This window comes from Elephantulus edwardii, unplaced genomic scaffold, assembly GCF_000299155.1.
Source record: "Elephantulus edwardii isolate Elephantulus edwardi_28Jun2011 unplaced genomic scaffold, EleEdw1.0 scaffold00319, whole genome shotgun sequence".
Lineage (NCBI taxonomy): Eukaryota > Metazoa > Chordata > Mammalia > Macroscelidea > Macroscelididae > Elephantulus > Elephantulus edwardii.
The window spans coordinates 596,137-610,709 of record NW_006400069.1 but is presented as its reverse complement, the minus strand read 5'-3'; the positions used below and the strand labels follow the sequence as shown (position 1 = coordinate 610,709).

Sequence of the window (14,573 nt, the reverse complement as noted above, 5' to 3'; positions counted from 1 at the left end):
TCACTGACCATGTTGTACTTCAGGATGGATCTAGAAATTTCTTTTTTAACTATGAAAGCAACTCCATTTTTCCTTACCTTTTCGTCTCTAGAATAATATATTATCATCTGACTCCATGCCCCATGCCAGTCCATCTCATCTCTCCAATACCTAGTATGTCAATATTTATGCGTTCCATTTCTTTCTGGAGTACTGCCTAGAAAACCCTCTGAGGCAGTTCCTTTCTGTCATTTGGCTTTACTGTGAGTTGAAATCAATTTAACAGTATCTGGTAACATTTAGTGGAATGTGTAACTGCTTGTGCAACCTGGTTACTTTTTAAATTACACCTGTAAGGATGATGAGTTTCATTTAAAAAGTTACTACCATCAAGTTTCCAGTAGTGTGTCAGTCTTTGTGGAAAGAGGCCATCTTTTATCTAAAACGTGCCTTGGTTGTTCAATGGATGGTCCTTTTATTTAACAACCAGCATGCTACACACTATGGCAAAGGCTCTAGATCATGTTCAGGAAATAAAGTTCTATTTGGAGAGTTCTTTTTTTTCCATTGCTTTTTGATACTTTATCCCAGTTCTGTGTTCATTCTGTCCTGCCTGTTCTTGTGCCCTTCTTTCTTTCCCTAATTGTCCTGTAATCAGGAGAATAAAACTACCAAGAGCTGGGATCTTGTATTTTGGCAGGAAATTTTCTAGAGTTGATGATCTGTGTCATGTCTTTGCCAGCTGGCACACAAAACAAAGAAACCAAACAAACTCTTAGTAGAACCTAAAATGTAGCTTTTAGCATCTTTAAAAATTATGATTCTAGTCAGTTGATGCCTGCAGAATTTGTCCAGCTCTGTAATATGTTCCCAAATGATGCTTGCAGTGCTTACCCTGGAATTACATATAATCATTTGAATGATAGAGTGTGAGTTTTAGAACAGGAAAGATATAATTGTATTTATTTCTCTGAGGTCACATGTATTGTCTATGGAAGGCTTAGGTTCTGTTCTCATTTCTGACCCGGCTTACTTGTTAGAAACACGTTGTAGTACTAATAGAGAGTGATAATACTGAAATCAGGTTTAAATAAAAATGCATGTTTCTTTGCTCTCCCACAGCTTTGTTGCTTTAGATATTAGGTTTTAATTTGCCCTGCCTTGTAAAGTATGAAAATGACAAGTTTATAACCATGTTTTTTGAAGTATTACCAAGTAGCTTGCAACTCATAGCAACCCTATGATTCAACAGCAGCCTGAACCGTGCTTTGCCTTGAGCTAACTTCATTGTCTCAGACATATCTACCCTCATTACCCCAGTCACTGAGTCAGTCCATCTCATTCAGGGTCTTCCTCTCTTGTGCTGCCCCTCCACCTGCCCAAGCATGATGTCCCTTTCCAAGGGCTTGTCCCTCCTTGCAGCATGCCGAAAGTATGTCAGACGTTCAGTATCTTTGCTCCCAAGAGCATCCTGGTTTTACCCTCTCTAAGATGAACCTGTTTGCTCCCTTAGCAGACCATTGTATAGTCAGTGCTCTTCTCCAGCACCACAACTCAAAGGCATTAATTCCTCTTCTTTCATCCTTAGTCATTGTCCAACTCTCTGATGTATGGCAAATAATTATAAAGACCATGGCCTGGATCAGTCAGGCATACCTTCATTTCGAGACTGACATCATTGCTCTTCAGTTATTTGGAGAGGTCCTTCACAGCACATTTTCCCAGTGTAGTTTGTCTTCTGATTTCCTGGCTGCTGGTACTTATTGATTGTGGAGCCAAGCAAGTTAAAGCTGTTGACATTCTCAATCTCTTTTCTATCTGTTAGGGTGCTGCCAATTGATCCAGTGGTGAGAATCTTTGCTTTCTTGATGTTGAGTTTCAGTCCATATTGAAGTGCTTCAGTTCCTCCTCATTTTCAGCAAGCAGGGTTGTATCATCTGTGTCATATGTAACACAGGTATTACTAGTCTTCTTCCAATCCAATTCCTCCCAATAGAACTCAGCCTCCCAGATGAGCTCTTCAGCATATAGATTGGAAAGGTATGGAGATAGGATGTGTCCCTGGCATTCACCTTTCCTGATTTTGAACCATGCAATGTTTCCTTGCTCTGTTCTGATAATTGCCTCCTGATCCAAGTATTGTTGTTGTTGTCATGTGCCATCAAGTCTCCTGCGACTCATAGCGACCCTAGTACGACAGCCCTAAACTCCTGCCCTATTATGTGCCAGTCTCACTATCTCTGACACACCTACTCCCATTACCCCAGTCACTGAATTAATCCATCTCATTGAGGGTCTTGCTCTCCTGTGTGTCCCTCCACCCTCCCAAGCACGACTTCTCTCTCCAAGGACTGGTCCCTCATTGCACGATGTCAGACAAAGCTTCAGAATGCTTGCCTCCAAGGAGCAGCCTGGCTTCAACCCTCTCCAGTACAAACCTGTTCATTTTCTTAGCAGTCCATGGTATATTCAATACTCTTCTCCAACACCAGAGCTCAAGGGCATCAATTCTCTTCTTATCATCCCCAGTTATTGTCCAGCCCTCTGATGCATAGCAAGTGATTGCAAAGACCATGGCATGTATCAGGTGCACCTTAGTCTCCAGACTGACATCGTTGCACTTCAGTACTTTAGAGAAGTCTCTAACCACAGACTTTCCCATCATGATATGTTTTTTAATTTCCTGGCTGTTAGTGCCAAGAGAGTTGACTGTGGATCCAAGAAAATCAAAACTGAACAATCTGAATCTCTTCACCACTCATTATGATGCTGCCAATCAACCCAGAGGTGAGAATCTTTGTTTTCTTAATATTAAGCCTCAATCCATACTGAAGACTGTACTCCCTGACCTTCCACAACAAGCACTTCAGGTCCTCCTCAGGTTCAGCAAACAGGGTTGTGTCATCTGCATAACGCACATTGTTGATTCTTCCTCCAATCCTGATGCCACATTTCTCCTCATACAGCTCAGCCTCCTGGATAATCCGTTCTGCATAAAGATTGAAAAGGTGTGGAGAGTGGATATAGCCCTGGCATACACCCTTCCCAAATTTGAACCATGCAGTATTTCGATGGCACATAACAACAACAGCAACTGCCCATTTTGCAGTTGGGTTGTTCATCTTGTTGTGGTGCTCAAGTACTTCAAAAATTATAAATAGAAGTCCCTTTCTTTAGCTTCAGTTTGAACAACTTTCATGTAAGTTGTTGATGATCTGATCCACAGTCAACACCTAGCTTAATTTTCACAGCTGCTGTTGAGCTTCCCCAGTGGGTTTTTCCACATATCTAATCAGTCTGATTCCTGTGTAGACCGTCAGGTGAGGCCCATGTGTATAGTCGCTGTTTGTGTTTCTTAAAAAAGATATTGGCAATGAATAAATCATTGATTATACAGAATTCTATCATTTTGTCTCCAGTCTTTTTTCAGTCACCACGTCTATGTTTTCTGACTGCCAATTCTTTTTCATTCCCAACTTTTGTGTTCCAGTCACCCATTTTTATTAATGAATCCAGGTTGCATATTTGATATCCGACTACAGCAGTTGGTAGAACGCATCTGTTTCTTCCTCTTTGGCTCTGGCTGTTGGTGCATAAATTTACCTTAGAGTGGTAGTAAGTCTTTGTTGCAGATGAGGGTAAAGTATATTAATAATGAGGCAAGACACCCAAGAATGAGATAAAGAGCGTAAAAACAGGGGCAAGCATAAAAAACAGGGGGCCAGCAATTTGAATCAACTGAAGTGCCACAAGCCACGCCTCTTTGTATTTATTGAGAATCAGGGGAAGCAAATAAGAAAGAATTCTCTTGAAAATGAAGTAGAATTTTTCTCTACTGTCAACCTGAAGGAAAGAAGTATTTCACAGGTATTAATACTCCCTCTGCAGGGGAACCCACGCTGTCTCCTGTCTGCAGGAAACAGCTCATTTTCTGTGACCTGTCACAAGAGAAATTCGAACTTATAATTTTGTGATTCCTTCAATTCCTGAATAAGCATATGATTTTTCATATCATATTTGATATGAAATTTTGCTTCCCATAAGTCTTCCTTGTATACAATATTATATTTTAAGATGAATCTATAATAGGTCTTTTTAACTATGAACACAGCACTATTTTTTCCTCACCTTGGCATTTCTAGGATAGTACATTCAAAATGTCCTATGGCAGTTTATCCTATTTTGCCAGTGCCTGATATATCAAGAGTTTATGTGTTCTATTTATTCTTCAGCAGTCTCCAGTTTTGCTACATTCATACTTCTCACATCCCACATTCCAATAATTAAGGTTTGCTTGCTACTGTTCCTCATCTTTTGTGATTCCTAACAAGGTCATCCAGTGGTGCCATGTCTGCTAGTCTAACCTGAGTGTGCTCTGTTGTACATAGTGTTTTTGAAGGCATGTTATTTCGGAAGTGGATGGCCAGTCCTTCTCCCTAGTCTATCTTAATTTAGTGCTCAGATTTAGAGCAATATTTGACAGACAAGACTTAACCCAGAAGAGCTGTTGAGATTATGCAGGTAGATCAGTTGTACCCCTTTGGCACATGTGTTCCCATCCTTGCCCCACTCTGTCAACATACAGCCCCATTCCCTCTCCTTCCCCCTGCAGGACCACCCACCTACTCTCTCCTCCCATTTCCTCTTTACTCCTCTGATATTGATGCTCTTGGCAGAGGGGCATTAGGATGTGTTTATTATGTAGAAGGGAGGGTGATTTCTATGTACTTCTTGCAGGAGGGTTCACTGGGTCCCTCGTAATGCCAGACCTTTCCAGGTCTGATCATGATGTTGGGTTTTTTAAACTACTTGGTAACTTGTGGTTGCTGTGAGGCTGAACACTGTGAGGCTGATATGTCAGATGCGTTAATGGTTGGTTACCCATGGTGGACAGTGTTGGGTGGAGCGCTCCAATTAAACAAGCTTGGAAGCAGGAGTGGCATCCACTTCCTTAATAGCTTGCCTCGGGAAACTGTATGAACTTGGATAGAGGATGAAAGACACACAAAGTGTTGAGGACTTTTCTTCATAGCATCGCTATGAGTCGCCTACGACTCAACAGCACTTAACAACAACTTGAATAAATAATAAATGAATGTGATAAAATCAGTGCAAAAAGAGCTCATAGTAAACACACTAAGATTCCTCCAATCATGATTTTCATTTCTCTACCAATGAAAATAATGTTTCATAATTGTTTGTACTGAAAGTACTTCATGTCCATTTTAGCGTCAATTGTTGCCGCACACTTTTAAGTGTTCTCTTATTCTGACAGCAACTTTTTGGTCATTGTATAGGTTTCATATAAGCACAATTAAGTGTTTCAGGATTTTCATTCTTCTCAGCCATAATTTGTCATGATTTACATAGTCTGCATAATGTCTGCATAATCTGTAAAACACAAACATTTTTTGGTATACTCTGCTTTCAGCCAAAATACACCTGACATTAATATATACCTCATTCTGTGGCCTCTTCTGAATCTATCTTGAATTTCTGACAGTTCCTTGTCAGTGTACTCTTCCAACCCTATAGTGTACCACACACACAAACAAAAGCATGGAGGTAAAAAAAAAAATAAAAATAAAAAACCCCCAACTTTTTAAAAAAGAAGTGCCTTAGCCTTAGAACAAAATTTGAAAGAAATTGGTGATGTTTTCATGTATCCTGACTACTCAGAGTCCTACGTTTTCATGTTACTATATTTGCATTACCATGTGTCTGGTCCATCCTTCATCCTTTGTCTGTCCAGAACTCTTCCTATGAATTCCTTGAATATATATGTAGCCTATTGTCACTGAAGGAAGGCAAAGGCATTGCCTGACATTGCCATATGGGTGGGCCAAGAATATGGGGAAAAAAGGGTATGTTAGCCTGTCCATGAGGGGATTGGCTGACTAGTCCTCAATAGTTAACAAGAGGATTGGTTAGTCTTGCCATTAAATTGAGCAAATCCAGCAGCAGGAGGAATATCTTCCCCATCACCAAAGGAAAAAGCAAATTAATGTAGTGGGTCTTTCAGAGCCAGAACTTCTTGTGTCAGCCAGACTAAGACCTGCAGGAGCAGTAGTCATAGCAGTCACAACAGAGAACCAGAGACCTGAAGTGAAATGGGACCCTGCGACTGCTATACTATTGGAATTGGAGCTAAGCATCTTTGCTTAAGTGCATTGGACAACTGGGGGTGGGAGGTCATAATTTGCAGGACTGAGAACTTTTTTATACTTGCCTAAAGCTGTGATTCTCAAGGCAGATGTGCCTGTGAGCACATTTCAGAAGCTGTCCTGACTGTATACTGCTACTAACCTGGATTTTAACCTTTTGACTTCCCCAGCATGGTTCTTTGTGGTCTGTGAGCTATCACATCAGATTTTTAATCCAGCAAAGCAGTAAGATTGGTGTTGGGATGAGTAAGAAGAGATTTGGAAACTTGGGGAACATAAGGGAATTAGTTTTGTGTTGCTAGTGATGTTGCCAGGGACAGCTCTTCTTTGTGCAGTTGGTAAAGTTCATCTATGGCTGTCACCACATGGCCTTTGCTCTTCATAGGGTAGAGAAAAAGAACCTACTCTGATTTAAACTAGAAATGATTGGGTTTCTTACAATGAAACAGTGAAGATCCAGAGATCTGAAGCCAGAAAGACATCTGCCAAGTGCAGAGAAACCAGAAAGAGACTACCGTTTATTTAATACATTCCAATATGGACAGTTTCCTTTTGGGGCGGAAAAATAGAAGGGGGGGGGGTTAAAAAAAGGGGCAGCGGGAAGTTGAATCACATAAAAAGTAAACCACAAGAGGGGCAAAAAATACACCAGAACTGAAACAGAATCATGCAGTATAATAATCCATTTATATTATAAAATTGGTTTAGTGACCCTAAGTAACCATTTTTAGTGTTTCATTCTCTGTTGCCACCATAACCATTGAATTGGTGGAGATGTATAACTTTCTATTAACCACAAAGGAAATTATATAAATAACAACTTTGAATGTTGAAAATTATTTTGTTTTAATAGTTTCTGTTTTTGTCTTAACATGTATAAATAAAATATTTTACCTCTTGAAGATTGTACTTTAAGATCCTACTGTATAATAATAGAATTTTTAAAAAAATACTTTTAAGAATACTTTTTGGTTTTTCCAAAGGAGTGTTAAACATTAAGTAAGAATGGTATTTTGTGAATGTGACTTAAAATATCTTGGCAGTTTCCATTCTCTGATTGGAAATTGAGGAATGAAAGCAAAAATGCTCTATAACATTGCTAGATGCATTTAAACTTCCAGCTTTTGTAGTCAACATGAACCAGTTGTACCAGTCAGAGGCCTTTAACCAAGTGGGAGACAAGCTGTTTCCCAGAGTGTTACCAAAGAGGTGAAGTCGCTGCTGTCAGCTCACTTTCGGTTTGAGTTAATAGAAAAGGATTAAAAAGTTAGTGAGACAGTGTTGAGTGAGTCAGTTTAACCAGTGAGACTGGTAAAAGAAGTTGATCAAGAAAAAATGAACTTAGACCTGTGCAGGTTCTCATTCTTAAAGATCCAGTAATGGACGAGCAGGTAGTTTATGCAAATATTTGTATCATTGTTGTTGTTACATATTCTTTGCTGTTTTAGAACAAACAGCTTTGTTTATAAGTGGAGGCCTCTTTAAAGGGACATTTTGCTACACTTGATGTTAAGAGTGAAACAAAACTCTTAAGGCTGGCAGTTCTTATCTTTGAGAATGAACAATAGAGCTGTATCCTTTCCTCTCTTGTTAAACTGGCAGGAAAGTTAATCCGGTTTCTTTGAATATAGGGAAGCAGGCTTTCTTTAGAGGGATTCATGTTCTAAAGTGGATTAAGCTTGGATTAAAGTTCTATGGGAAAGGAGCAATGGGCCCATGGAACCTTTGGTGGATAGTTCTCAGAGTGGTAGTAACAGCAAGGTATGCCTGAAAAAAGATGTCACTGTTGAAACAAGCATTTGCAACAATAAGAAATTGTCCATGCCAGAGTGTTAATACGAGAGTGTCTTATGTTCCATATTTCCCCCATACACCTTATTATTTGATAATCCTGAAAAACCTCTTTTCTGTTTTAACATGTTGCCACACACTTTTAAATTGATGACCATGCTTAGAAACAAATTTTTTTCCGATTGTAAGCCGTCATTTGCGGCAACGTGTTAAAATTTGCTTCTAAAGTATGCAATTTTTAGGAATTAATTAAAGCTATAATAAAATGATAGTTACTGCATTGCTTTCAGCTTCCAAGTTAATTTAACCAAGTTTTAGAAGCAATTGATTTTAAATTCTTCAGTGCATATCCTCTTCAGTGAGAGGTTCATGGCAGTAGATTAATAAACCTGAGCTGTACTGAGGTTTGAGTAGGACATTTTTTACTTTTATTTTATGGTGACTGTTGAGATTTGTTCAGGTCATTGTCTTTGTATTTGTTCGTTTATATTCTTGCATGTATACAATATTATTATAGTATAATATTATCACACAATATTATGCTAGGAAAGATCCTTTCATCTTTGGGTGGTAATTCTGTAGGAAAACTGAAACTGCATGGAGCAGTAGCGTTTTAAGTGTGCTAATAACTGCCTTCAAACAACCTATTTGCCTGAAACATGTGCGTGTGTATAATAATCATTATTAACATTATTAATGAGATGGCTGGACAGAAATTCTTCACTTAAAATGTTTATGTAGCATTTATATATTTTAAAATACTACTATCTCAACTTTTATTCTAAGTCATTTTTAAGTACAGTGCTGAAGAAACTAGCATGAATACCAGATTTTGCAGTGTTTCAGCTGGCATAAAATGAATACAGAGAAACATCTGTCCAGATTAAGTTAAAAACAAAGGAAGTTCCTGTATGTAGTTTCCTGTCTCTTAACAACAGAAAGAAAAGCAAACCAAAAAAACCCCCTGTAATTCCTAAACTCCTTTCAGAGATGGTATCTCTAATATTAACAGAATAAATTTTGACATTCCCGTGTGCTTAATTGCTTAATGGATATGTATTTGTTCACTTTATGAAGATATTAAAAGGTAAATTTCTTGTTTTCCTTTTCCCTTGACAGAATACAACAATGGAGGAAACAGCTATATGGGAGCAACACACAGTGACGCTTCACAGGGTAAGTTGCAGTAAATAATCTGGGTAAAACTCAGGATGCTGGCAGGCTTTTAAAACAATAAAGGAAAGCCAGATGTCAGGAAGTCAGAAGAAGAGGGAAAAACATTTTTATATTCCTTTGTTTAACTTCTTTATTAAGGTCAAAAGTGAACCTGATTTTTTTTTTTTTATTTAGTGCCTTAGGTTATTTGTATAATCTCAGTGCTCTTGTTGTTCTTGAGTCAAGAAATAACTTGAATTATTTTAGAAATTGAAGTGATGAAATAAAATATTTAGTATATTGATATAAATTATAAGCTACCTCATCCTATCTGAGTATGTGTACATGTCTTAAAGGTTTGAGATTACTGATTAAATCAGGCCAGGCATATAATAAAATCTGAAAAGTTGCCTGTTGATTTTACACATGTTGTCTTAGTTAATACTTAAGTAAGAGTGAAAACTTGGTTCCACCGTTCTCCCATTCTCTCGATTTAAGAACTTTTGACAAATAATTCCCATTTTGTTCTAAAAAAGGCTAATTACCTCTGTTCATTATTGACATTAATTAATTAATACCTCCCACATTCCCTCCTTTTTTCTCATTGAAGAATGCTAATTCTAATGATTATTTGCCTTAGATATTATATAGGAAAAATTTCATCTCGTTATGTAGTCAGGAGGGCCTAGTCCTTGGAGAAAGACATTATACTTGGAAGGACAGCACAAGAGAGGAGGACCCTTGACAATATGAATTGAAAAAGTGACTATGGCAATGGGGTCAGATGAGTCAAAGATGATGAGGTTGGCTCAGGTTATGGCAATGTTCACATCCGTTCACTTCGTTGTTCATAGGGCTGCTGTGAGTAGTCATCAACTCAGCAGCACATAACATTTCTAAGTCTGTCCATTGCAAGATTGATAGAAAGGGTGGGAGAGACAAACTCTGTCCTTCTTTATTTTTTGAATGTTTGATTCCGTACATATGTAATAGATACTTGTTCTCTTTCTTGTTATGTGCCATGTTGTCAAGTCCAGCTCAACAAACACAGATTTCTGAAAGAGAGGATTCAGGTGGCTTTGGAAATAAGAGACAGACAAAGTCGAGGGCAAGGGACTTAGAGCTCCATTGAGTCTAAGCACTTTCTTTTCCAGCAGATAAGCAATTTATACAGTGTTTATGTCTTGCGGGGGGGGGGGGGGATAGGATTGTAGAACACTTTTTCCCAAAATGACTAGGAATTCCTTTTACAAAAGCACAAACATATTGATAATTCTTTCTTGCAACTATCTTATGGTTTCCATCTTATGGTTTCTTTTCAAATCTTACTGCAGAAACATCCCATCCCTAAGGTATGTTTTGTTTATCAAAGTCACACCCAGGATCAACATTCTGGAACAGCCTAACAAGAAACATTTCTTACAGACTTATGACTTGCCACACAAAAGATTTTTCTTTAGCTGACATTCAGGTTTTCCTTGTTAGGTGCCTTGCAAGTTTTCCTAGTAAGGGGGCAAAGTCTTACCTAATTGACAGTATCCTCATTTGTTTCCATACCATCGAGTCAACTTCTACTCAACAACAGCTTTGAACTTTGCTCTTTGCTGCACCATCTTCACCATCTCTATATACTCAAGCCCATTGTTAATAGTTACTCTGGCATTTGTGTCATTCCATCTTGTTAAGAGTCTTTCTCTCTCTCTTTGACCCTCTGCCTTTCCCAGCATAATGTTTTTTTCATGGACTGGACTTTCCTAACAGCATGCCCAAAATATGGAGTAGGGTGGAGATGAGTTACTCCATCATTGTCTTTAAGGAGCATCCTGGTTGCACTCCCTCCAAGACTTACTGTTGTTTTGGCAGACTAACATGAGATATGTAGTACTCTGAATATTGTGCTAGAGTTCTGAGAAACCAAAGCAAAGTGATGAAATAAAAAAGTTAATGAGCTGAATAGAAAATTTCAGTGGGAAGCACAGGAAAACAAAGCAAAATATTACCATGAAATATGTAAAACAAGTGGAGTCTGAAAATCAAAAGGGCTGTACTTGATTGGTATTTCTTAAGCTGAAGGAACTAAAGAACAAATTCAGGTCTTGTGTTGCAATACTTAACGGTGCTGTGGGTAGAATATTGAATGACCCAGGAAGTATTAAATGATGGAAGGAGTATATAGAGTCACTATAACAAAAAGAATTGGCAGACACAGAAGAATTTCAAGAAACAGTATATGATCAAGAGGCAGTGGTGATGAAGGAGGATAGGCTTCTCTGAAGGACTTGGCAAAAAATAAATTCCCAGGAATCAGTGGCATACCAGTTGACATATTTCAGCTAACAGATGCTGCCCAGACATTCTCTCCAGGTATGCCAAGAAATCTGGAGGATAACTACCTGACCGGCTGACTGGAAGAGATCCATATTTATTCCCATTCCAAAAAAAGGTGACCTGACAGAGTGTAGAAATTATTGTACAATATCATTCATATCACAAGCAAAATCCTGCTGAAAATTATCCAGAAACAACTGGAACAGTACATTGATAGAACCACCAAGAATATTGTCTGGGTTTAGAAGAGGCCGTGGGCACGAGAGGCATTATTGCTAATGTCAGATGGATTTGGGCAGAAAGCAGAGAGTACCAGAGGGATGTCTGTCTGTGTTTCATTGATTATGCAGAGGCATTTCACTGTGTGGATCATAACAAATTGTAGTTAATTTTGAGGAGAATGGGAATCCCAGAACACTTGATTATGCTTTTGTGAAACCTATGCTAGGAAAACAAACAGATTGATCCTGGAAAGTGTTAAACCGGGTGGCTCCTTGGAGGCAAGGATTCTGAGGCTCCATCTTTGGACAAGTTGTAAGGAGAGACCGGTCCTTGGAGAAGGACATCATGCTTGGGAGGGAAGAGGGACAGCGCAGGAGGGGAAGACCCTCTATGAGCTGAATTGATTCAGTGACTGGGGTAATCAGGATGGGAGTGTCAGAGACAGTGCGATTGGCACAGGACAGAGTAGTGTTTAGGGCTGTTGTACATAGGGTTGCTGTGAGTTGCAAGCGACTTGACGGCACATAACAACAACATACTTGGACCAGGAAGCTCCATACCTTTTTGATCTATATGCAGAATAGATCATTCGGGAGGCTGGGTTTTAAGAGGAGGAATGTGGCATCAGAATTGGAGGAAGAGTCATCAACAACCTATGTTATGCAGATGACACAACCTTGCTTGCTGAAATTGAGAAGGACCTGAAGCGCTTGTTGCAGGTCAAGGACTATAGTCTTCAATATGAATTGAAGCTCAACATCAAGAAGACAAAGATTCTCCCTACTGGACCAATTGGCAGTACCATGATGGATGGAGAAGAGATGGAGGTTATTAACAGTTAAAGTTTGCTTGGCTCCACAATCAACACTCTTGGCACCACAGTCAGGAAATCAAAAGACAAGTTGCATTAGGTAAATCTGCTGTCAGGGACCTTTCCAGAGTACTGAGAAGCAATGATGTCAGTCTAAAGACTAAGGTGCACCGACAAAGGCTGACAGAAGAAGAATTGATCCCTTTGAGTGTGGTGCTGGAACCATGGATGGCCAAGACAACAAATAGGTCTGTCATGGAGAGCGTGAAACCAAGTTTCCCCTTGGAGGCTAGGATTTTGAAGCTGCAACCTTGCATACTTTGGGCATGTGGCCAAGAGGGACTGATCTTTGGAGAAGAACATCATGCTTGGAAAGGCAGAGGGACAGTGCAGCAGAGGAAGACTCCGGATGAGATGGGTTGATATAGTAACTAGGGCAATGGGGGTGTGACAGAGTCAGTGAGACATAGAGTTACTATGAGTCACAGGTGACTTGACGACACATAACAACAGTACTCTTCTCCAACCCTAAAATTCTAAGTCATCAATTGTTCATGTGTCATCCTTATTTATTGTCCAGTTTTCAAATTTATAGGAACTAAATGAAAATCTCGTGGCTTGGATAGGCACACCTTTATCATTTAAATAATAGTGATTTTTTTATTAAATAGTAACACAAATCATTAAATATTACTTAGAAAGTTGAAATGTTAATTCAAAAAGGTGATAAAGCATGAAGAAATCACATTAATTGTTTAATTGACTAATTGCTTTTTAAACTAGAATATAACAACTATAAAGTTGTGATATAATTTTTTGGTATTCATAGTATACTTCTTTTTCTACAGTACGTTAAGATGGCTCTATTATTTTTATTGGTATATTTTGTTGTTTTTGTTGTTGTTAAGTGCCATCGAGTCGTAGACAACTCACAGATACCCCATGAACAAAAGACCTGATCACTTGTATAACTTTCATCGTTTCTCCAAGTTTATAGAATTTCCAGAGGCAAGCTATTTTGGAAGTGGATGCCACTCCTGCTTCCAAGCTTGTTTTAATCAGGGGGCTCCACCAACCACTGTCCACCATGGGTAACTGTTATTGCATTTGACACATCATTGTCGCAGTGGAAAATAGTGCATTTTACATATAGCAGAATTCACCCTTGGTAGTAAACAATTCTGAGTTTTAACACATTTCTAGTCGTAAAACTACCAAAAAAAAGTAAAACAGTTCTTATCACTCTAAAGTTTCCCCTTGTTCCCATTTATAGCCAGTTATTCCCGTTACCTCTGACTAGTGTTCCGTTTCTTCAGTTTTGCCTTTTCTGAGAATGTCATAATGAGATAGCCTCTGAAAGCTTTTCCAAGTCGGCTTCTGAAGCATTTGTTACATTGATCTGTGTGCCTTGTCGCTGTACCAGTATTAGTTTGTCTTGACCACCACGGCTGTGAATAAAGACTTCACCAAAGAAGACATTCAGATGGCAAACGTTTAAACACATGAAGAAATTTTCAGAATCCCTAGCTATCATAGAAGTGCAAAGAAAAATAACTGAGATATCATTTCACCCCAGTAGCAATAGCAAAGTTTCAACAGCAGAAAACAAGTGCTGGTTAGGCTGTGGAGAGATAGGAACCCTTATTCACTGCTAGTGAGAGTGTAAAATGGTGCAGTTACTACGGAAGGCAGTGTGGCGCTTTATCAAAAAGCTGGAAATAGACATTTTATTTAACCCAGCAAGTCTACTACTAGAAAGATACCTTAAAGAAACTAGAGCTGCCACTCAAACAGATATATGCACATTCATGGTTGTTTGGGTTTGTGTTTTGGTTTTTTTGTTTGTTTGTTTGTTTTGTTTTTTGGGTTTTTTGTGCATTATTCACAATAGCAAAGAGATGCAAGCAACTCAAGTTCTCATCAACACATGAGTGGATAGGAAAACTGGTATATTCACACAATGGATTACTACACAGCACTGAAAAACGAAGAACTCATAAAATATTACACAAGATGGGTGACCCTGGTAGACATTACCCTCAATGAAATATCTTAGTTACAAAAGGACAGATACTATATAATACCTCTGTTTAAAACAGGACTGGCATGGGAGTTGGGAGAAA

General features: G+C 38.7%; 1 protein-coding gene and 1 pseudogene across 1 annotated transcript in view; one reads left to right on the top strand and one right to left on the bottom strand.

The window, feature by feature from the left end:
- The window catches only part of LOC102877106, a 55,211-nt pseudogene extending 53,570 nt beyond the window's left edge, over positions 1 to 1,641 (bottom strand).
- Positions 1,642 to 9,062: 7,421 nt separating this feature from the next.
- LOC102870376 (tight junction protein ZO-1-like) overlaps positions 9,063 to 14,573 on the top strand; it is a 96,820-nt gene continuing 91,309 nt past the window's right edge. Inside the window, exon 1 of the mRNA XM_006901324.1 lies at positions 9,063 to 9,110. Within this exon, the coding sequence (XP_006901386.1) occupies positions 9,063 to 9,110 (48 nt within the window). The remainder of the gene's footprint in view (positions 9,111 to 14,573) is intronic.